Genomic DNA, 23,991 nt, shown 5'->3' on the forward strand with positions numbered 1-23,991 from the left:
CGTAGTGATGGCGCTGCTGGACGACTTGGGAATCCAAATCAATTGGAAAAAATCAAGCAAGCAAAAAAATCAATTGGAAAAAACCAGCAAGGCGCTAACAGTACATTGGGGCACAACTGGATATGACAGCTAAAATGGCTTATCTGCCAGAGGAGTGGTACCAACACTTACGGGCGTTGATTGGCACATTCCATGCAACTCTGCTGCAGAAGGCAAGGACGATACAGGTGCTTCTGGGCCTTATGGCTTCCTGCACCACCACAGTCCCTCATGCGAAGCTGAGAATGTGTAGGTTACAGCTATGGTTTCTTCACTCCTTCCACCCAAGGGCCGAACCACAGTCCAAACGGCTCCTGATCTCAGAAAATGTGCTATTCTCCTTGCATTGGTGGATGAAGGAGACACACTTCCTGAAATAGGTACCCTTCAGGACACCGCTGCCCACTCTAACAGTGACTTCCGACGCCTCCATGCGGGGATGGGGGCCCCACTTGGTAGAGCAGAGAGAAGAGGGCCTCTGGTTTCCAAAGGAGACACGTCTACACATCAACTTTTTGGAGCTCTTAGCAGCGTACAAAGCCCTTCAGGCCTTTCAGGTTCACATCGTGGTTTGTGTCATCCAACTTCAAATGGACAACACAATGGCCATCGCCTATGTAAACAAGCAAGGTGGAATGGTATCCAGGTCTCTTTGCAACCTTAGCCACCAACTATGGTGCATCCCAAGGCAAATCCATCTGATGACCATTCACATCAAAGGGACCCAGAACTGCTTGGTGGACTCATTGAGCAGAGACCTGGTGCTGCAACAGCACAAATCGGAGATGAACCCGACAATCCTTGAACAGCTGTTTGCATCATGGGGACAACCGTAGGTAGATCTATTCGCAACAGTGTAAAACAAAAAATGCGACCAATATTGCTCCAGGATGGGACTGGGAGCACTATCCAAGGGTGATGCCTTTCAATTTCAATTGACTCAAGGTTCATTCTACGGCTATCTGCCGATACCTCTACTGCCCAGGGTAGTTGCCAAGCTGCTACGAGATTAGACATGGGCAATTGTGGTTGCTCCATGGTGGCCAAGGCAGCCGTGGTACACGCAGCTACTCAGACTGTCCGGGGGGAGGTACAGGAGACTCTTCCGGTGGGCGGATCAAATACTCAGGACCAAGGACGGATACTGCACCTGAACTTGTCGGTGCTGAATCCCACCGCTTGGAAGATAGGCTTCTGAAGAAGATCCTCCTCAACACTTGGAGGATAACCCCCTTCAGAGCACTACTCCACTATCTCAAAGCGACCCAGCACATTTGGAGACGAAACATCTGTTTGTATGTGAGAAGGGTAGACACAAGGGACAGTCTCCTACATAACGAAAGTTGTCCTGTTGGTTGGTTGAGCTCTTAAAGATGGCATATGTCCAACAACAGGTCACTCCACCAGCCTTGATACATGCCCACTTCACTATGCAGCTGAAGTATGCCACTTCAGCTGCACACCTGGCGGGCATTAAATTCTAGGACATCTGCACAGTTGCCATGTGGGCATCACATCAATCTTTCATCAAACATTATGTAATTGGACCTTCGCACAGTGGCAGCTGCAGAATTTGGATGGGCGGTCCTTAAGAGAGTACTACAGTAGCTTGAGGCACCCACCACCGACTGGGTAGCTCGTAATTCACCCACTTATGATGAATGTCTGGAACCACTATCCAGATAAACAGGTTGCTTACCTGTAACAGATGATCTGGTAGTGGTTCCATGACATTCATAAAACCCGCCCGTCCATCCCCACTGCATAAGGGACAAGCTACTAAAACATCAACAGACCAAGAAAATGCCATGTGCCAGTTTGGCTAGTCGGCCGTCAAGAAACTGAGAAAAGGGACGCCTAACCACCGCTAGAGAGTACTGCAGTCATGTGCAGCCAGCGGTTCCAGACGTCACAAGGAGCTAACAAATTCAATCCGAAGCTCATCTACGCAGGCGCAGAACCTACTCATTATGAATGCCTGAAACTACTATCAGATCATCTGTTACAGGTAAGCAACCTGTTTTTTCCCTTTTGATGTTCTCAAAACATTCCTGTCCCTGCCCAGATTGACAGGTTTGTGGTCAGCCTAACGCAGACTTGGCGCCTTTTTGGTCCGAAGAAAAGTGTTAGAAGATAACATGGAAAGAGTTTCAGCAATTAATTGTGGGTATATAAAAAATGTACCCCTAAAATATGTAGGTACTGATATCTATGTGTTGCTTCCTAAGACCTTCAAAATCTGATTACTGTCAACATTTGCAAATTTCAGCTTGGGTCCCATGATTACTCTTGGCATAGCACAATGCATAAACAATGCATAAACAAGTTTTAGAGTGGGGAGAGGTGAGTCTTTTCCCCTCTTGTCAAGCCTTGAATATAGAATAAACAATTCCATCCAGTTACTTTGGCTCATCAGAGCCAAAGTTCACACTCCAGTTTCTTACAAATGACAATCCCAGATACAGACCTAAGCTTAGCCCTTTGGGCTCTTAGTGCTGGTCCCAATTCAGCCAGGGTGTTCACCACATTATGTGTCTCCAGACAGTGCCTTTCACATTGGCTATTTGAGCTGATAGCTTATAAATAGCAAAAGACAGAACCACCAAAGATAATCAGGGCACACTGAGAAAAAAACTGAGAAAAAGTGTCCCTGGCCACAGATGACACCTGGCTATCCAAAGAATACATCTGGGTCCAGGAGTCCTCCCAAGCTGAGAACCTGCTCCTTTAAGGGGAGCACAATTTCATCCAAAGCTGGGAAACAACTCAGTTCTGAATCAATGGGTCTCCTGACCAGGACCACCTCTGTCCTGTTCAAATTTAATTTCAGTTTGTTCACTTTCATCCAGCCCATTACTGACTCCGGGAGTGCCTTGCCCATTGGAAGGGCCCCCTTTTTCTCCAACCATCCCCAGAACTTCAGTATGGAAAAGATCCTGTTCATATGCATTCTCCTTCTGTGTTTTAGCCCCTGTATTCCTTCTCCTTTCCATGAGCCAAGGCTGTTGCTCTGATCACATAACTTTCATCCTCAGTGCTCTTTCATTAAAAAAAAGCCCTGTACAGCTACGACAATCTTGTGAAAGGCTCCCCATCTCTTGCAAACCTGTATCCAGGCCTTGTGCAATTTCTCACTGGTCACAGCTTTTCCTAAATTCTTGCCTTTCTCCTACCCTGCTTCCATTCTGATTGTCAGAGATGTTGTTGTTGTTCCTGCCTTCCCCACTCCCACTCTTATCCTGGTAATTGTCAAAGTCTCTTCTCCCTCTCCCTATAAGTCTAACTTGAGACTTTGACTTCCAGCATGTTGTGCCTGCTAGAGTTTCGGGCTGCTTTAGCATTGTAGGACAGAAACTAGGAGTATGGTCAACTCCAAACACCAATTAAGCACTGCCATCGCATCTACAACTTGGAATGGTGTGAAGTTGGGAAGGTAATGAGATGTGTAGCATACCAATGACATCCCACATTAAACTCTCAGATGACTTCTCTCAGTGGTTTCATCTAAATATTATTTTATTATTTAATATTTTCATATTTTGCTCCTCCAGTACAATACTACTTGAGGAGGCTCACAACAAATGATTAAAATATTAAAGAGCTTGGGAACAAGATGGAATCTTGTGGTATGCCATTGGCCAAGGCACTGAGCAGAAGTCCATTAGTACCATCTTCTGGAACCTACCTTTCAGGAACAATTGGAGTCACTACAAAACAGTGCCTCTCAATTCCATCCCAGCCAGTCTGTCCAGAAAGATACTATGGTCAGTTTTATATTTGAATGATTTAAAGTGCACAATATTCTAGATATGACTATACCATGGATTTTTATAGGGATATTGATATTATTATTTATTCACACAGTCAGACAGGTGTTTTTGACTGGTTTGTTTTATCAAGACATTGAGTCCTTCCCAAGAACCTGGGATGGCTGAATTTTATAGTAAGTTTTGTTGCTGTTATAGATATCGTTGCAGAATATAGGCTGTTCCCAGTAAAGTTGCTTTTTGTAATTGGCTGATGGTGATTTCTGTGGCCCCTATGGTGTTGAGGTGCTCTTCAAGGTCTTTTGGAACTGCACCCAGGGTGCCAATTACCACTGGGACTATTTTGGTCTTTTTCTGCCACAGCCTTTCAATTTCAGTTTGTAGATCTTTGTATTTTGTGATTTTTTCTATATCTTTTTCTTCTATTCTGCTATCCCCTGGTATTGCTATGTCGATTATTTTAACTTGTTTTTCTTTCTTCTCGACTACAGTTATATCTGGTGTATTGTGTGGCAGATGTTTGTCTGTTTGTAGTCGGAAGTCCCATAATATTTTCGCATCTTCATTTTCTACCACTTTTTCAATTTTATGGTCCCAGCAATTTTTGGCTACGGGTAGCTTGTATTTTTTGCAGATGTTCCAGTGTATCATCCCTACTACCTTGTCATGTCTTTGTTTGTAGTCAGTCTGCGATCTTTTGACAACAGCTGATTAGGTGGTCCACGGTTTCATCTGCTTCTTTACAAAGGCGGCACTTGCTGTTTGTTGTTGACTTTTTGACTTTTGCTCTTATTGCATTTGTTCTTAAGGCCTGTTCTTGATTTGTGGAGAATTAAAAATTGAAATGCAAAAGAATACACTTACTTCTCTGAAAGATATCAATCTCATTCAAGGATAGATATGGTCTGGTCATCAAAATCTATTACGCCATGTATAAAAAGAATGGATATTTTGCCCAGAACTTTTTCAGATCATAACCCAATTTGTTTTACATGGAAGAAGAAAGGAACGGTTTCTTTTCGCTGGAGATTGAATGAGTACCTGCTGAAAAAATCAGATGTTGTGGAGAAAGCTAAAAAGAAGCTAAAGGACTATTTTGAGCTGAATTTAAATCAAGGAATGGACAACAAAATAGTCTGGGATGCAGGAAAAGTGGTTATGAGAGGTTTCTTTATACAGCAAAATGCATACTTTGAAAAGCAAAGAGGACTGGAAAAAGAGACATTATTGATGCAGATTTCTAAAAAAGAAAGAGAATTACTATGGGCCAAGGATAAGAAGACGATTACTCAAGCTATCAAAATGCTTCAACAACAACTTTCTATGCTAGTAGTAAATGAAGTTGAACGGAACTTAAAATATGTTAAGCAAAGGTCATTTGAATTCGCAAATAAACCAGGCAAGTTGCTGGCTTGGAAAATTAGAACTGAAAAAAACCCAAAAACCTATAGGAAATAAGAGGAGAATTTTTTAAGATACTATTCAGAATTATATAAGGGAAATATAGTAAAGGATATAAAAATTGAACAATTTCTTAAAAACAAAAATATCCCAAAACTTTCTAAGGATCATATAGAAATTATGAATGATCCGATAACAATAATGGAAGTAACAGAAGCAATAAATCAAAGTAAGGCCAATAAGGCGCCAGGACCGGATGGGCTATCAGCTTTGTACTATAAATCATTTAAAGATCAAATTCTACAGCCTTTGCAATGGACTATGAATGACATTTTGCAAAGAGGGATTATGCTGGAGTCTTGGAAGTATGCCAATATTGCAGTAATCCCAAAACCGGATCAAGATTTAACGCAAGTCAAAAACTACAGGCCAATCTCACTTTTGAATAATGATTATAAACTCTTTGCCGCCATTTTGGCAAGAAGAATGAAGGCTATACTAAGACTCTTTATTCATGAGGATCAAGCTGGCTTTTTGCCAAAGAGAAAATTAAGAGATAATGTGAGAACAGTTTTGAATGTATTGGAGTATTATGAAAAACACAATGATAAACAGATGGCTATGATCTTTCTGGACGCAGAGAAAGCTTTTGATAACCTTTCCTGGCAGTTCATGTGGAGGTTATTAGATGCAATGGGCGTTGGTAATAATTTTACTAGGGCTATCAAGGCAATTTATTCGGAGCAATATGCTAAGATTATTGTAAATGGGGAATTATCAGACAATTGTAAAATACAAAAAGGAACTAGACAAGGATGTCCACTTTCCCCATTACTTTTTATATTAGTACTGGAAGTGCTCTGTAGAAATATTAGAGAAGATGATCAATTACAAGGCCCAAAAATTGGGAAACAAGAGTATAAACTAAGAGCCTTTGCGGATGATGTCGTGTTTTTTTTTAGAAAATCCATTGGACAAGATTGGAAGACTTTTGGAAAAAATATAACAATTTGGCCAATTGGCGGGGTTTTATATAAACAAGATTAAAAAGAAGGTGTTGACAAAAAATATGGATCAGAAATCTAAGGATAGATTCTCGGAAATAAGTGAACTGAAAGTGGAGAAGAAAATGAAATATCTGGGTGTTTGGCTGACAAATAATAACTCTTTGTTGTTCTTAAATAATTATATTAGAACATGGAATACAGTAAAAACTGACTTACATAGATGGTCTAATATGAATTTATCTTTAATGGGCAGAATTTCAGTGGTGAAAATGAATGTCTTACCCAAAATATTGTTTCTCTTCCAGACTATTCCTATAATTCATACTTTAACTTGTTTTAAGCAATGGCAGAAGGATATTTGTTTGGCAAGGGAAAAGACCAAGAATTTATTTTAAAAACTTAACAGACGCAAAAGAAAGAGGTGGTCTTACCCTACCAGACTTAAAGTTGTATTTTGATGCTGTTTGTTTGACGTGGTTAAAAGAATGGATAACATTAAGAAATTCTAGAATACTTGATCTGGAGGGATTTGACAGAAGGTTTGGATGGCACTCCTGTTTGTGGTATGACAAAAGTAAAGTACATAAAGATTTTCTTAACCACTATATAAGAAGGAGTTTAATGAGAGTTTGGGTAAAATATAAAAAATGGTTGGAACCTAAAACTCCGCTATGGTTATCCCCGATTGAAGCTTTAGTACCTAAAGAGGTAAATATGCAATCGCAATGGGGTACTTATAGGGATCTTTTATGTTTTCAAGAAAAGGACTGTAAGTTAAAAAGTTTAATTGAAGTACAAAATTGGGTCAGTAATTGGTTTCAGTACCATCAGTTAAATGAAGTTTATAAGAAAGATCTTAATGTTGGATCTGAGGATCAGATGTCGAGATTTGAGAAGGAGCTGTGTGAAAATGATGAAAAATTAGTTTCCAAAATGTATAAGCTCTTGCTTATGGAGGAGACAAGAGATGAAGTGGTTAAAACGACTATGGTAAAATGGGCTCAAGATGTGGGCTATAATATAGAAATGGCAGCCTGCGAAAAATTATGGAAAAATGATTTAAAGTTCACTACATGTTATCTTTTAAAAGAAAATTATTATAAAATGATGTATAGGTAGTATTTGACACCTAAAAAATTGGCATTAATGTATAAAAACATTTCAAACAAATGCTGGAAATGTGGACACTCTGAAGGAACCTTTTTTCATATGTGGTGGTCTTGTAGGAAGGCTAAGGCCTTTTGGGACATGATATATAATGAGTTAAAGAAAATTTTTAAAATGACATTTCCTAAGAAGCCAGAATCCTTCCTGCTGGGAATAACGCAAGGAGTGTTTTCTGCAACCAATTTAACATTTTTTATGTATACTACTACGGCGGCCAGAAAAATATATGCGCAGAAATGGAAGAGTAGTGAACTGCCTTCAAAAGAAGATTGGCTGATAAAAATTTTGGAATATGCGGAGATGGCAAAACTCACAGTACTGATAAAAGGTCAAAATTTGGAATGTTTTAAAGAAAATTTGAAACCATTTTTATTATACTTAAAGAACTATTTCCCTAATATTGATTTTACAACAGGGTTTGAAATTTAGTAATAATAGCAGGTTCGGTAGATAAAAATCGAGTTTGTAAGGTTTAAGATATATGTTTTGAATTACTATTATAGCAAGGGTTAATTCTACAGTTGGTGATTCACAAGGAGGTGTGAGCGGGAAGTCAATATTTGTTTAATGTGATGTGAATGTTAAGATATTGTTAAAATCAATAAAAATTCAAGCATGAGTCCCTGTTCTTGTGCAGCCAGTATTAAACCCTCTGTTTCTTTCTTCAAGTTGCCATTCTTAAGCCATTGCCAGGTCTTGGTGATGTATTATTTTCCAGTTGTATTGTGGAAATATTGAGCATGCAGTGGCTTATTTTTCCATTTTTCTGCTTGATTCTTGACTTGTTCTTTCTTGTAGGCCTGCTTTGTTTCATTGGTGTTGAATAGTTTCTCATTCTTGACCATTTGAAGTGCATCTTCTTCACTGTCCTTGATATATTCTTCAAGGCCTCTTTTCTCCTCCTCTACTGTTTGATGGACTTGCAGCATTCCTCTTCCACCTGAGCTGCGAGGGAGGTATAGCTTATCGACATCACTGCGGGGGTGCAGAGCATGATTGATGGTCATGGTTTTCCTGGTCTTACGATCTAGTGTCTCTAGCTGTGCCTGGGTCCAGTCTATTATTCCTGCAGTGTATCTGATAACAGGTATAGCCCAGGTGTTTATGGCTTATATGGTGTTCCCGCCATTGAGTTTGGACTTGAGGATTTTTCTAACTCTCCTGATGTATTCACTTCCAATTTTTCTTATAACTTCAGTGTGTGCAATGTTATCAGCCTGGAGAATGCCCAAGTATTTGTAATGTTCTTTCTCTTACAGGTTCTTTTTGTTGCTTCCATTGGGCAGTTCTATTCCTTCTGTTTTTGTTATTTTTCCTCTGTTCAGTATTAATGTAGCACACTTGTCTAGTCCATTGTTATATCGCTATTGAATATACGGACAGTGTTTAGCAGTGATTTAATTTCTGATGGGACTTTCCATACAACTTCTGATCGTCCATGTACAGCAGAAGGTTGATTTTACTTGATGTTTTGGATGTTTGGTATCCGAGGCCTGTTTTGTTTAGTATTTGTGAAAGTGGGGTCATGGCGATAGCAAACAACAGAGGAGATAGTGAGTCCCCTTGGAAAATACCTCTTCTAATGCTAACCTGTCCAAGTGTCTCGCCATTGATTGTTAACTGTGTACTCCACATGCTCATTGCTTTTTAAATAAATACCTGAATGTTTTTGCTGACACCAGTTGATCTGGATAGTGGTTCCAGCATCCATAAGGACTGGGTTCTGCGCCTGTGCAGACCATACTTTGGATAGAATTCTCTAGCTCCTCATGACGCCCAACCGCCGGCAGCGCGTGGCTGCAGTACCCTTAAACGGCGGTTAGGCATCCCCTCTCAATTTCTTGTTGTCCGCCAAAGCAATCACATCTTCGGGACACTTTTGCTCCTTAGAGAGATTGCTAAATAGATAACTACGATTGGCACAGAATTTTACTAACCTTTCGGACAATCCTTGGCAAAGACTAACTGATTTATTTTTTTTTAAAAAAGGAGAAGACTTGGAACGGACGACGGACTTTCCTGGCGAGCGACTAGGAACGGCCACGGATTTCTCTTTGGTAAAGACAAGGAGGGGCGCAAACTGGACGTGTTGGGAAGGTGAACCTATCCGAATGCTTTCCTCTCAATAAAAATTGCAAACTATATCGCTTGCCAAGCTAAGTACACTCACTCGCTGTGGGAACTTCTTTATGACCAACGGGCATCTTTAGATCACGAAACATTTCTGAAGAAATTTGAAGCTACCTTCTTACGTATGACTACTACAACAAGACAGCAACTGGCTAACACAAAGCATTTGCTGGAGTCCGAGTCACGTACTTTGACATCCGCAGTTGTTTTGAGACGTCATACCTGGTTAAGGGCTACTCAACTACAGCAAGATATGAAAGACCGTATTGAAGTTTTGCCTTTTGGAGGAAAAGGTCTATTCTCGGATGACACAGATGCAACCATGGAGCAGTGGAAAAAATCCAAATTGACGGTATGATCCTTCACGAACCAGAAATTTAATTCTACTCGGTACCAGTCATATCAAAGGTACCAACCCTATCAAAAGAGGCAGGGTTATTATCATCAACCGGATCGAAGAGATTACAAACGCCAGTACCAGCGCTACAATCGAAGACAGTTCCAGCCATGGAACAGGAATAACCAACAAGGCCGCAATAAAGCAACCCAGCAACTGAAGCAGCAGCTTTGATCCGTTACAGAGCCCACTGACCGACAACATCTCGGCCTCAGTTCCCTGCGAGACATTTAACACCAACAAGAGCGCAAGGAGAAAGATCACCTTGACGCCTGCCGGAAATACCATCAAACTGGCCAGTCATGCTCAAGCATGGCACAGCATAACATCAGACCGGTGGGTCTTAAGAATAGTTTCAACAGGCTATGCTATAGAGTTCAAGGAGCTTGCTCCATTCCAGGGGATGAGGTTCACACCAGATACTCCTGTCTTGCGGGAGGAGGTGCAGGAATTACTGCTGAAAGAGGCCATATCACCAGTACAGTGGGCTCAGGGCCAGTTGGGATTCTATTCCTGATATTTCAAATTCCAAAGAAGGTGGAGGGATTCGACCAATAATGGACTTACGCTAGCTCAATCAATACATCGAAATACAAAAATTCTGCATGACAACGTTGCAAAGCTTCCTTCCCCTGCTCCATGAAGAGCAATGGATTGCAATGCTCGACCTCAAGGATGCGTACTTCCATGTAGGCATTCAGCAGAACCACCAGAAGTATCTACGCTTCACCTTAGGGACACAAATCTATCAATACAATGTTCTGCCATTTGGGCTAGTGACGGCACCAAGCGTGTTTACAAAATACATGGCAGTCATTGTTGCTCACCTAAGGGTACTCTGTCTGTCGTTGTACCCGTTCCTCGACGATTGGTTCATAACAGCCAAAACCAAAGAGCAATTAATCTCCGGCATAGAGGTTGTGAAATCACTACTAAGCGAATTAGGGATCCAGATCAACTGGAAGAAATCTCATCTAACTCCAGCACCAAGCCTTCAGTACATCGGCGCGCGTCTCGATATGCTGCAGCAGATGGCGTATTTATCAGAGGAGTACGGTACCTACGCATATGTGCCCTAGTGCGGAAATTCCAAGTGACGCCACTACAGAAGGCGAGGACAATACAGGTTCTTCTGGGCCTGATGTCCTCATGCACCACTACAGTACCCTATGCGAAGTTAAGGATACGCAGTTTACTGCTTTGGTTCCTCCGTCTTTTCCATCCAAAATGCGATCCGCAGACCAGACGACTTCTACTACCACGAAAGGTCCTGATGTCGTAACACTGGTGGACAAGAGAGGCTCATCTCTTGAAGGGGGTACCATTCAAGAATCCGTTACCATCTTGTACCCTGACGACGGACGCATCCATGCGGGGCTGGGGGCCCCATAAGAACATAAGAACAGCCTTGCTGGATCAGGCTCAAGGCCCATCTAGTCCAGCATCCTGTTTTGCACAGTGGCCCACCAGATGCCGCTGGAAGCCACAGGCAGGAGTTGAGGTTGTGCCCTCTCTCTTGCCATTACTCCCCTGCAACTGGTACTCAGAGGCACCCTGCCCTTGAGGCTGGAGGTGGCCCAATGACTAGTAGCCATTGATAGACCTCTCCTCCATGAAGTCATCCAAACCCCTCTTAAAGCCATCCAGGTTGTTGGCCGTCACCACATCCTGTGGCAGAGAGTTCCACAAGTGGACATGGGAAACAGAAGGGCTCAAGGCCTGTGGAATCGGAAAGAGGCTCTCATGCATATCAACTTCCTGGAACTACTAGCTGCATACAGGGCTTTGCTCACGTTTCAAAACAATCTACAGGACACTGTGGTCCAGCTACAGATGGACAACACCACAGCAATAGCCTGTGTGAACAAACAGGGGGGTACAGTGTCACGTGCACTATGCAACCTAAGCTTGCAGATATGGAATTGTTGTATTCCGATAGATCTCCACTTACAAGCGATACATATCAAGGGGAGCCTAAACTGCCTGGCGGATTCGTTAAGCAGGGAAATTGTACTACAACAACACGAGTAGGAACTACACACAGAGTTCCTTCAGGATTTGTTTGTAACCTGGAGGTGGCCAGAGGTGGATCTGTTTGCGACAGAACACAACAAGAAATGTGATGTTTACTGTTCCAGAATTGGTCTGGGCAAACATTCCAAAGGCGACGCCTTTCAATATCAATGGGTAAGGAGCTTCTTCTACATATATCCACCAACTCCGCTCCTTCCCAGGATTGTGGCCAAACGCCTCCAGGAACTTACGCGGGCAATCATGATTGCTCCGTGGTGGCCTCGCCAGCCCTGGTTCACACAGCTACTCAAACTGTCGAAGGGGACCTACATACACTTCCCCAAGTGGGAAGATCAGCTAACACAGAATCTAGGCCAGATCCTCAACCCCAACCTGTCAGTACTAAATCTAACAGCTTGGAACCTATGGCCTCGGCGTCATTGAAATTAACAACACTTAAGACTTTATTCTTAGTGGCAATAACCATGGCGAGGAGGGTGAGTGAACTCGAGGCCCTCCGGATAGATGAACCATACACCGTAATTCACCCTGACTGTGTAATAATGCATTTAGATCTTCAGACCAAAGGTCATCACTGATTTCCACCTCAATACAAATGTAGTCTTACCAACCTTCTTTAAGAATCCTGAGACACAGCTTGACAAGGCAGTGCATTCTCTGGATGTGAGAAGAGCACTGCTGTACTATCTGAAAGCTACACAACGGGTCCGTAAGACGAATCTCCTATTTGTCTGTGAGAGGGGCCGGCATAGGGGCCAGCCTCCGTCCCGCCAGAAGTTGGCAGGACGGTTCTGGCTAGTAGAGCTGATAAGGAAGGCTTATGAATTGCAGAACGTTACTCCGCCCTCTAAGATACGGGCACACTCCACCAGGTCTTATGCAACCTCTGCAGCACACCTATCGAGCATCAGATTTCAGGACATCTCTTTGGCTGCCACGTGGGCATCACACCAGACTTTTATCAAGCATTATGCCTTGGACATTAGATTAGCAGCTGCGTCTGAATTTGGATGGGCGGTTTTAAAGAGAATCTTACTGTAGCTTCATGCACCCACCACCATACTATACAGCTTGTGAGTCACCCAGTCCTTATGGCTGTTGGAACCACTATCCAGATAAACAGGTTGCTTACCTGTAACAGGTGATCTGGTAGTGGTTCCATGCATTCATAAGACCCGCTCGTCCATCCCCACTGCATATTTGGGTGAACAAGGAGAATAAGCTACGGTACTTACCTTTGTGACATCTTTATATCTACCTCTACTCGAAATTGTAGTTCCAGTCGTCCTCAGCCACACTGAATGGCTTATCATCAAGAAACTGAGGAAAGGGGATGCCTAACCGCTGTTTAAGGGTACTGCAGCCACGCGCTGCTGGTGGTTGGGTGTCGCGAGGAGCTAGAGAATTCTATCCGAAGTATGGTCTGCACAGGCGCAGAACCCAGTCATGAATGTATGGAGCCACTACCAGATCATCTGTTACAGGTAAGCAACCTGTTTTTTTCTAAACATTTTAGTATCCATGTGTGAGGCAATGAGTCGAAGGCTTTCTTGTAGTCAATCCATGCAACACTTAGATTTGTTTTTCTTCTCTTGCAATTTTCTAAAATCATTTTGTCAATCAGCAGCTGGTCTTTTGTGCCTATGGTGTTCGGGCAATTTCCTTTCTGTTCAACTGGAAGCTGTTTGTTAGTTAATAAGTGTTGCATGACTTCATCTGCTATTATTCCAGTTAATAATTTGAACATGGTTGGCAGGCAGGTTATCGGTCTATAATTACTTGGAACTGCACCTTCTGCTGGGTCTTTCGTTATGAGATGAGTTTTCCCAGTTGTTAGCCATTGTTCAATATCACCTCCTTGCAAAATGTGATTGAACTGTTTTGATAGTTGTTTATGAAAGCTTGTTAGGTATTTAAGCCAAAGGCCATGCAGTTCATCATCACCTGGTACAGTCCAATTTTTAATTTTCTTTGCTCTTTCATTTATTAATTCTGGTGTTATTAGATCTTGCATTTGTTGGTTACATTTTTCAACCTCAACAGCCACAGGAGGGATGCAGTGCTGGGGCTGGATATAGCCAGTTGCTTTTCTGCTGTTAAAAATAAGAGACTCACCACTTTAAAAGGCACCTCTGCTAAGTTAGCAGTAGCTCTCCTTGTCCAAGCAACTCGGAGACAAAGAAAGGAAGAAGATAAACAAGTCCAAGTTTTGGTGATGCATATGAAAAGAATGATTTTTCTCCATTTTCTTTCAAAGGTTAGCACTGTGTACATGGAAGTATATTATACATGGTATTAATATACATGGAAGTATATTATAATTGGAAAATAATAGAAAGGTCATTTAGGAGTTCATCATAATCTGTTTGGATTTTCATTGTCTTGAATATTTTGATATATCTGCAGACTTGACTTCTTCACTGCTCACTCTTGAATCCAGATCATTAATGAAAATAATTAACCACTACCAAGCCCTGATACAGGTCTTTGGGGATCCTACTGAACTGAACTCATTACTTTGTGAGAACTATCAGATTATTTCTGTCCTGTACTTCCTATTCTTTAACTGGTTCCTGATCCACAGGTTAATCTGTATTCTTTCCCATTACTACTAAGTTTACTCAGGAGCCTTTGTCAAAAGTGTTTGAAAGTTCATGCTCAGCTCTATGTTGGATTATGATCTCTAAGAATGAAGACTACAGTACGTTTTGTTTCATACTTCTGCGTAATCTAAATAAATACATTATTTTATGATAATTTAAAGTAGTGTGTTAAATCTTTTAAATCAAGACAGCTCCCAAAAAGTCATTTCCCCAGTAACAGTTTAGGATATGTGTGGCCAATATCATTGGTACATACTGACAGAATCTATCTATTATATTAATTCTCCTGGGTGTGCCTTTGAACGTGCTTCCCAGAGCCCAGCTGATTGGCTGGGTGGCGGACGTGCCTGATTGGCTGAGGTGCACCCAGGAGGATTGGTTGCTGCAGTGGCAGCCCAGCTGTGGAGTCCAGAGGTGGCAGGCCCGGCCCGGCCCAGACACAGAGGCAAGGCCCAGGAGGAGAAAAGAAAGTGGGGGGGGAGGGGGCAGAAGTGACAGTGGGGAGGAGAGGGGGCTGGGCTCAGAAGCAGAGACTGGGGCAGAAGAGGGGGGAGAGGTAACCGCTGGCCCCAGAGAGCACACAGATGCTCTCTGCGAGGTCAGCTAGTATTTGATTAAAATATCATTTTTATAAATATGAACCTAGACAAATTGAGATGTTCCCAAGTACAAATATTGCTAGGAGCTATAGTTCTGTGTCTCTGATTCATACATTGATGCTTAGAAAGTGAGTTGCCCAGAGACGATATTTTAAAATGGCCCCCCCCCACTCAAAGTCCAGGACCTCCGCACACCCCAGGCCCCCAAGGATTTAAGTCTGATATTCCAAAATAAGTATGCTGCCTGGAAATACATTTCACTGAATACACACACGCACACGTCACAATATATAGTGATATACATTGAGTACTATACATTTGTTTTACTTTTAATGCCTAGAACACACTAGAAAGATGAATGATTAAAATGGCCCCCTCGCTGCAGATTAGCAAAGGAGACTTTCAACCATGCAGGGTGAGCCTATGTTTGTTTTCTCAGAATTCTGAACAAATTCAGTCAAGTTCGATTCCAGGAGGTTTTTCACAGGAGGCTTTTAAAGCCCTTTAACACTCATCTCCTCTGGAATAGAGGTGCTGCATTCACATGTTGGCGAGATTTACCCTGAAGTCCCTGCAAGTTATTGGGGAGCAGTTCACACACAAGAAAAATAAAATAAAATAAAAGCACAAGACATGCTTCACAGTTCTCACTCAGACCTTCTGGGTTGCAAAACAACTTGAACGTAAGTGCATTTATAAATGAATGAATGAATGAATAAAATAAATATAATACTGTTTCTTCAAGAAGTTTTTGTAATTTTCTGCCATGAAACAAGCCACTTATAGGACTTTTTAGATAGATTTTTTTAAGCTAGCAAATTTTCCAAGCTGTTTAAAAATAAATATTCAGAGACTTCTCAGTCCCTCCCCCCCATATCAAAGCCCTATGGCAAGCAGATGCCTATATATCCGGGGGGGGGGGGAGGTAACCACAAAAAGGAGTTCAAATAACCTGGCAAATAATGGGTTCGGCAGGGCAGCAAGGGGTCTTCTGCTGCAGAGAACAGTGGTGGCCACTCTGGCTGCCTCCTCCTTCCTGGCTGGCTTGGGCCCTACTGGAGTTCAGGCTTCACAGAGGCCTACACAAGGCCTCCGTGGAAGCCCCGCCCACCCGCCGATCAGCTGAGAGGCGGGAGAAAAGGAGCTCTTTGCAGCTTGTCTGCTGCTCGATTGCCGGCCAGGAGAACAAGCTGGAGAGACGGCGAACAGGGCAAGTGGCTGAGAGGCCTTGGGGCTGGGCAGGGGGCAATGGGGAGTCACGTGAGGTGCCTCTGGGGGGCCCCTCCAGGCAGTGGGGCCCCCAGACAACTGTCTCCCCTTGCCCGATCGTTGTTACGCGCCCGGTGCCTAACTTTCCAGCAAATGCTTTCAGCTCCAGCAGTGCCTGAATCCAGGTTCTTCCTTTCTTTTTAAAATAGGGGTACACACTAGAGGCTGGGTTCCAATCCTCAAAAAGATGGTAAGGTGAAGTGTGCCGTCAAGTTGCTTTTGACTCCTGGCAGCCACAGAGCCCTGTGGTTTACTTTGGTAGATGGTAGGTGCTGTCAAAGCCAACAGTACTGTTCATCTGTTTGGTGCTATACATTGGTTCCTGAACAACAAGGGATGTTTAATACATAATCTTCTCCTTCCACCTCTCTCACTAGATCAGTGAATATAACATAGCCTAAAATGATGCAGTGATTAAAGCAATAGTAAATCAAGAATGTTTGACAACAGCTTATGTTAATTCTAAAAATACCTATATTTTCTAATAACTAAAGACCAATGCAAACAGCATGGCTAAAATCTAGTGAGACTATCTTTATGTATAGAATAGATTTCTTCATGTAGATAATCTTGTTTTCTTCTGCTGAACAGCAGTCCTCCAACTTTGCAGGCTGTTTTTGCAGTCAAAATATTCTGAAATAAAGTAGTAACCAAGGAAAAAAATTACTAGCTTTTTGCACTCTGGAGATGTGCAAATTCAACCTACCAGGGATTATTTTAGTTAATTTAAGACCTGGTCAGCCCATGAGGCACAGGGAGAGGTGACTAGGCTAAAATTCCTCTCATGTGAACGGGCTTGATCGCTTACAGAAGAGTTTTTAAAAGCAGCTGGTAGTAGAACATCAGAGAAGAGGAAATATATTCCCTGCTGATTGTGGGGATTGCATTTCAGTGGCTAACATGAGAAAGTAGAGTAGCCCCATTGAAATTAAAAGGACAAGTTAGGCAATGCCTCTGAATAATTTTCCTCATAATATCAGACACTATTTTTAGTTTACAGAATGTATATGCTAATATACTCAGTAAAACTGAATAAATAAAACATTCACTCAATAAAATTAAATAAATAAAAAAATCACGAGTATGCCCTTTCTTTGTATTATATAGAACTTATAAAGAGCAACTAAATACCAACATTGCTTAAGGCAAAATAGCTTGCAACGTGAAATATCAGTCCAACATTTTAAAAAGCAGTATAGATTTTATTGGTATTTTTCAATGGGAAATATTGGCATTTTAAAGAACAGAAGTAAACTGCTTAATTTTTTTTCTCATTAGAAGGAAGATCTTGAAGATATGACCTCTTTCCTGATATGTTGTTCACAACTTACTAACCAATTAGAAACTGCAGTTCGTGAAGAAAAAGTAGTATGTATTGTTAAACATCTCTTACTTTTACATTTGCTGTCTCCGTACTTAGAAAGTTCCCTTCTGACTTAATTTAATAAGATACAGTATATTTAGCCAGATGACATACACATGTACATCAGTATATTTAGCCAGATGACATACACATGTACATACACATGCTTGCAGAGCCTGCCTTTTTGTTTACTATAGTTTTATGTCTCTCCCATACTGCAGGGGTTGAAGAGGGAAGGGTTTAGGTAGCTGTTGGTCCAGGGAAGCTGGTCCAAGGGGCCCTGTTCTTTTCCCCTCCATGTAGCTGCAGAATGACTGGAGTGAGGGGAAGGGCCAGATAGGAATTGAACTATGGAAAGAGCCACTTCTATTCTGCAAAGTTGCAGAGTTGATTACCATTAATGGGGAATAGGAAGGAAGAAGCTATGTGACAGTTTGGCCAGGCAGACTGAAAGACATACTGTAGCTTCACTGTCTTCCCCCTTTCCCTTTGCTAAGCTGTTATATTTATAAAGATAAAATTGTTGGTCTTGTGTTGTAACATAAATACCCACTGATTATAATTTTGTTTCCTAGATATTAGAGTCATTGCTTCAGGTAAGAAACTTTGTTGTTTCTCATATATATTTCAGAGTCTGTTTTATTTCTGAAAAAGTTAAACTGCCAGTGGCTGATATTTATTTATTCTTTCTTCAAGTGGTTTGAGAAGGAGGTCCATGAGATGGAAGAGGTAAGTTGAAACTTTGATAGTTTCGTTGATAAAGGTTTGATAGGAAATATTTTGAGCATATAATAATAGCAATGTGAAATATTTCTGCTGTACACTGCTGTTTCTTGTTTATGATCAATTTTACAGTCATAGACAGTAATCTTTACTATTTTTCAAGTGGGGACTACTCTGGCAAAAACCCTTCAATGTCAGAGGTCGGGATGTGCCAGAACTGTTTGTGCACTCCCTTGCAGGGCAGGGAGGGGAAAGTGCTGGAAAGGGCTTCACTTCCTAGCACTACATGCACACCTTCCAAGATTTATTTATTTATTTAAGATGGTGCAGGGGCTCATGAGGGCTCCATTTCCCTTAAAAAGAGCACCAGCTGTGCTGAGCAAAGTGCATCACTGCACGGTTGGAGTGGTTGCCTCCACATGGTTCCAGGAGGACTGTGCAAAGTGTTCAGATTTGACCAAAGCTTCACACATGCCCAATAAACAATTAGTTTGAGAGCTACACTTAGGGGTTGATGAGGACTGCCAGTGGCCCCTGGGCCTTACGATGAAGAACACTGATAATACAGTGAAAGGTTTGTGATTTTGTTCTTACAATCAGGAATTTTAAGCAATTCAGATTTAATTCAGCAATGTAGTTAGAAATGGTTTTCATAACTTCTTGTATTTGAAAAGACCCAGAAATGAAATGTGACCTTGAATAATTATGATAATTACATTGGCTATCTGTTGTTTATTGTGGAATTCTAATATTTATTCATAATGCTTATTCATAAATATAAACTTGTTGCTGTTCTATTATAACATAAATACCTAGTGATGATTGTATTAAATTCCTCATCAATAACTAATTTTTAACAGAGTTAAAGTGAACAGCATCCTTGGGTCCACTTACTCCCACACAGATCAAGAGTTCTTGAATCCCCTATTCTCAAATGTGATCTTCTGAAGTTCTCTCTCTATTAGGGGTGTGCATGAACCCTGTATGCCTGGTTCAGTTTGAGTCCAAACTGGACTTGAATGGAATTGGGCATGTTAAGTTTTGCCCCTCTGAACAGACCCCCCGGTTAGGCTCGAATTTGGTCATGCAGATGGCCGGTCATGCAGATGGCCAGTGTGCATGTGCGGCGGCCTCCAAAATGGCTGCCAACAGCACAAAGAGGGCCAGTATGTGCCAAAAGTGGCTGGAAAACCATTTGAGACTGGAGGGAGGCCGGTGGGGGTGGGTGGGGAGGAAATTCCAGAGATTCCCCCATAGCCATGGCAGTGCCCCCTGGAGGTGGTGAGTTCTTAATCCCCCCCCCCGTTAGAACCCCCGGACTGGCTGGGTGGGGGTGGGGGTTCAGCTCAAGTTTGAGCTGAATTAGGTCTGGTTTGGCTTGAAAGTGAGCCAGGGGTGAGCCCTTGAGATGGCCAAGTTCGATGTCGAACCGGCTTGACCTCAAGGTGGTTTGCACACCCCTACACTCTATGCGTTTTAGTTGTACCTTTGATAGGACATTCCTACCATTTAGTGTAAGACTTTCAAAATTGAGTTAGAGAACTAAAAACCTTCCTATAAGCCATAAACTTGGCTTTTTATCCAGGCTTTTACATAATCATTTTTACTGCTGCTTCTGTGTGTTTTTACCTGTTGTATTGTTTTTATGCTTGTATTTTATAGATTTTAAATTTGGTTTGTTTTTATATTTTTTAGCTTAATATTTTTATTGTCTTTTTATTGTATGTTTTAACTTTTGTAAACCGCCTTGGGGTTGTCTTTTAATGAAAGGCGGTATATAAGTGCAACAATAAATAAAATAAAAAAATAAATATAAGGTAGGGACATCTCAGGAATTCCTAGCTGCTTTCACACTAGAGCATTTTAGCACTGCTGAGGCATGCATTTTCTGCAATCTACTGGAAGTGGAATTAAAACCAAGGATCTTTGTTGTGCACCTATGGGAGCTGTGCCTGCACAGTCGACCCTTCAGCAGATTTCTCAAGCTGCTCGTTATGCTTTGACACCTTCATGTAATCAGTGCAACCATTAGGAAAGGGAAGTTGGAGTGAGATCTTCATTTCCTTTCCAACTGCTGTGGCAGCAACACTAGGGGGAACTTTGCTCCTTTGAAGACTTTGTATCTGTGGAAAAAATGAGAACAGTTTTGATAAGTTTAGTTTTCTAGTATATAATCTAAGGGGATCCATGTTCCCTCACAACTGGGTTTGTGTGCATGCAGCAAAGCCTCAGTGGAGAAATCACAAGCTTCTCAAGGCGCTTTTAAGCATGCCATCTTGCTCATGTGGCGTGTCATTAAATTATGCAGGAGAGCTCCTAATAATACATAACATAATAAAAGCTCTGCTGGATCAGGCCCAAGGCCTATCTAGTCTAGCATCCTGTTTCACACAGTGGCCACTGGAAGTCTACATGCAGGAGTTTAGGGCATGCCCTTTCTCCTGCTGTTACTCCCCTGCAACTGGTACTCACAGGCATCCTGCCTTTAAGGCTGGAGGGGGCCTATAGCCCCCCGACTAGTAGTCGTTGATAGATCTCTCCTCCATAAAGTTATCCAAACGCCTCTTAAAGCCGTCCAGGTTGTTGGCTGTCACCACATCTTGTGGTAGAGAATTCTACAAGTTGATTATGAATTGTGTGAAAAAGTACTTCTGTTTGCTGGTCCTTAAATTCCTGGCAATCAATTTCATGGGATGACCCCTGTTTCTAGTGTTATGTGAGAGGGAGAAGAATTCCTATCTACTTTCTCCACACCATGCATGATTTTTTAAAAAATGCGTTTTATTATATAGAAAGGTAAGAAAAAGGTTACACCTCTGAGCCACCAACTTGTCCAATATGATATAATATGATATAACACATGTTCATACCCATGTATGTGCTACGTACTTTCATACTTATCATAGTTAATTGTTTACATACAGAACAAATGCAAAAATAAACTAAATCTTGCCCATCAATAACTTTCTGACACACCTAATTGATATGAAGAAGAAAATTATAAGAAAAAGAGAAAACAATAACTGAACAACTCCCACCGGACCTGTCAGTCAGCTAATACCTAGATAATAATCTTGTCTTGGGTGAAATAATAATTTGACTATAAGTCAGAGAGAGAGAAAAAAAGGATCAAATTATTTAAGAACAGAGACCAATATTACTAAAATAAAAATGTTAGTTATTTTGAATATTATTTTAAATTACATCCACAATTTTCTGTGTTCTGGTTAAATTTCCTGTAAACGAAACATATTCAGAACTTTAATGTATGTTACTAATTGGGCGGTTACCTATTTCCAAAGGTGAACCAAAAAGGAGCAACCATTTGAAAAATAAAAATGCTACTTCGAGCTGAGACTTCTGTAATGCCTCTGTGGTGATGGAACTGAAACTAACAGCAACACTTCTAAGAACATCAAAAGGATCCTTTTGTAACAAAAAACCAAACATATATTTATAGATACTCTTCCATAATATAACTTCTCCCTTGAAATTCTTCGAAAAATGAGTTACAGATTTACTTGTATTAATAAATCCATAGCCTTTCATATACTTCAAATAAAATAAAAGAAAAGAAAGAAAGAGGGAAACCAAACAAAAAAACAAGGGGAGGGAGAAAGGAGGGAGAAAACAAAACAAAACTCAGCAAGCCCCCATGGAACAGACTTTCTCAAAAAGTTTAAAAATATGAATTAAAAATATTATTAATATATTGTAACAACAATAATTAATATTATCAGTTATTATCAATTATCAGTACCGATAATTGTTTATTATAATATCAGCATTAGTGTGTTGTAGCACATTAATGTTAACGTTGCTAATGTATTACAAGCCAAAATTTAGTGAACAAACCAACATACAAAAACAGGGGAGAAAGTAGAAATATACAAGAAACTTAATTCTCCCGAATAATAATCTTTGAAAACTGGTAAAAAGGTCTAACCTCTAGTATAGAACCATATTCTCCTGCATTAAATCCCTTCATTAAAAAGTTCTCCTTGAATTTAAAAACTGGCTAATCTGGTTAATATAAAGTATATTAATCATAATAAAATAATTGCTTATTTATTTCTATCCTTCAGAACAGGCTAAAATTATAATAATAACAACAACAACCATTTATCTTTAGGATATAACTAAATAAGACATCTCAATTCTATCTCCCTATTCCAAGCCTTGTAATCATTATCACAGGGAATAAACACCGATCTTTATGGAACTAATCAAGACTTCTCCTTCAAATCCCCTTTCATGCATTTTTACGTAACTGTATACAGGGGAAACCAATGACCAATCTTGGAGGAGGCCCTAACAGAATTCCCTAGAATTAATTGCCAAAGAAGCCAAACCAATTACAAATTGTGAAATTAAAGATCATAATCCAGTACAAACAATACTTTTAGAAGAAGTTTGAAGTTCAAAGAGATTATAAATCTTAATGTCCCAGATTTTCTGTCAGGAACAGAATATGCCAAGTCCCTAATATCTTATAAAGAGTTGTATTTAATTCAAACTCCAGTTTTCTCAAAATACTTGAATATGCTCAAACAGGAGATTTATAATGTTTCTGGTTGTCTAATTTTATTTTTATTTTTTAAAAACCTATTTATTTGGAATAAAAGCCAATATTATTAAAATAAAAATTACAGTTATTTGGGTACTGAGGCACCTAGTAAGACACAAAATAAGGACCATTTCAAACATTTAGATTCCATCCATACATAAAAGCCATGCTGAGCTTCTCAGTGTCTTAATATCTTCTTTGCATTTATTCAATTTTAATTTCAAATATGATAAGTAAGATATCTCAATTGTAGTAAAGTCAATTTAGTGAAAACGTGTAACAATCTTGTCCCCTCATGTGGTAAGAAGTTGTAGATACATCTTGCAACAAGTTCCGTCTATCGTGAAATCCTGCGTCGAAATCGCAGTCTACAGACCCTGGCAAATCGAAAAGGCCGAAAGGGGCTCCGTTGCCATTGGCTTCCGTTGCCATGGTGTCGAGGCCCTCGGCATCGAGCATCGAGGCTTCGACATCAGGCCAGGCCTCGACTTTGGGTGCCTTGGCATCGGGACCTTCCTCTTCCTTTAAGTGCCCAAGAAATCACAGTTCGGGCCTGAAGAGGAAGCACAAGGGTGCGGCCTCAGGCCATGATGCCACCCGTAAGAAATCTAAGCATGGCCATGCTTCAGAACATATGCCTTCGCCTACGGTCCTGCAGGGCTATGTGATCCCTCGACATCGAGCAGCGTCGTTGTCTCCGGCTCCGACGCCCTACCAATCTCCGTTGACTCCTGGACACCAGCCACGGAACGCTCGTCAACATGAGTGGTCAACGTCGACAGAACCGAGAACAGGGTCTAGAACGCAGGCGTCGAGTCCTGGGGCCCGACACCAACCTGACACAGCAGATGCCGCACGCTCTTCAACGTTGGCATCGATGTCTAACGTGGCTCCAGAATCCACTGTTGTTCTGATCGAAGACACG

General features: G+C 41.2%; 1 protein-coding gene across 7 annotated transcripts in view; it reads left to right on the forward strand.

Annotated features, from left to right (window-relative positions):
- The window catches only part of CCDC7 (coiled-coil domain containing 7), a 457,188-nt gene that overhangs the window by 25,929 nt on the left and 407,268 nt on the right, over positions 1 to 23,991 (forward strand). For all 7 annotated transcript variants that reach the window (XR_008309433.1, XM_053259060.1, XM_053259062.1 and 4 more), the window contains 3 exons: positions 17,692 to 17,781; positions 18,352 to 18,372; positions 18,473 to 18,505. Coding sequence is in view for 6 of the 7 variants with exons in the window: in XM_053259060.1 (XP_053115035.1) it covers positions 17,692 to 17,781; positions 18,352 to 18,372; positions 18,473 to 18,505 (144 nt within the window). In the remaining variant the exon portion in view is untranslated. The remainder of the gene's footprint in view (positions 1 to 17,691; positions 17,782 to 18,351; positions 18,373 to 18,472; positions 18,506 to 23,991) is intronic.

This window comes from Hemicordylus capensis, chromosome 6, assembly GCF_027244095.1.
Source record: "Hemicordylus capensis ecotype Gifberg chromosome 6, rHemCap1.1.pri, whole genome shotgun sequence".
NCBI classification, from domain to species: Eukaryota; Metazoa; Chordata; class Lepidosauria; order Squamata; family Cordylidae; genus Hemicordylus; species Hemicordylus capensis.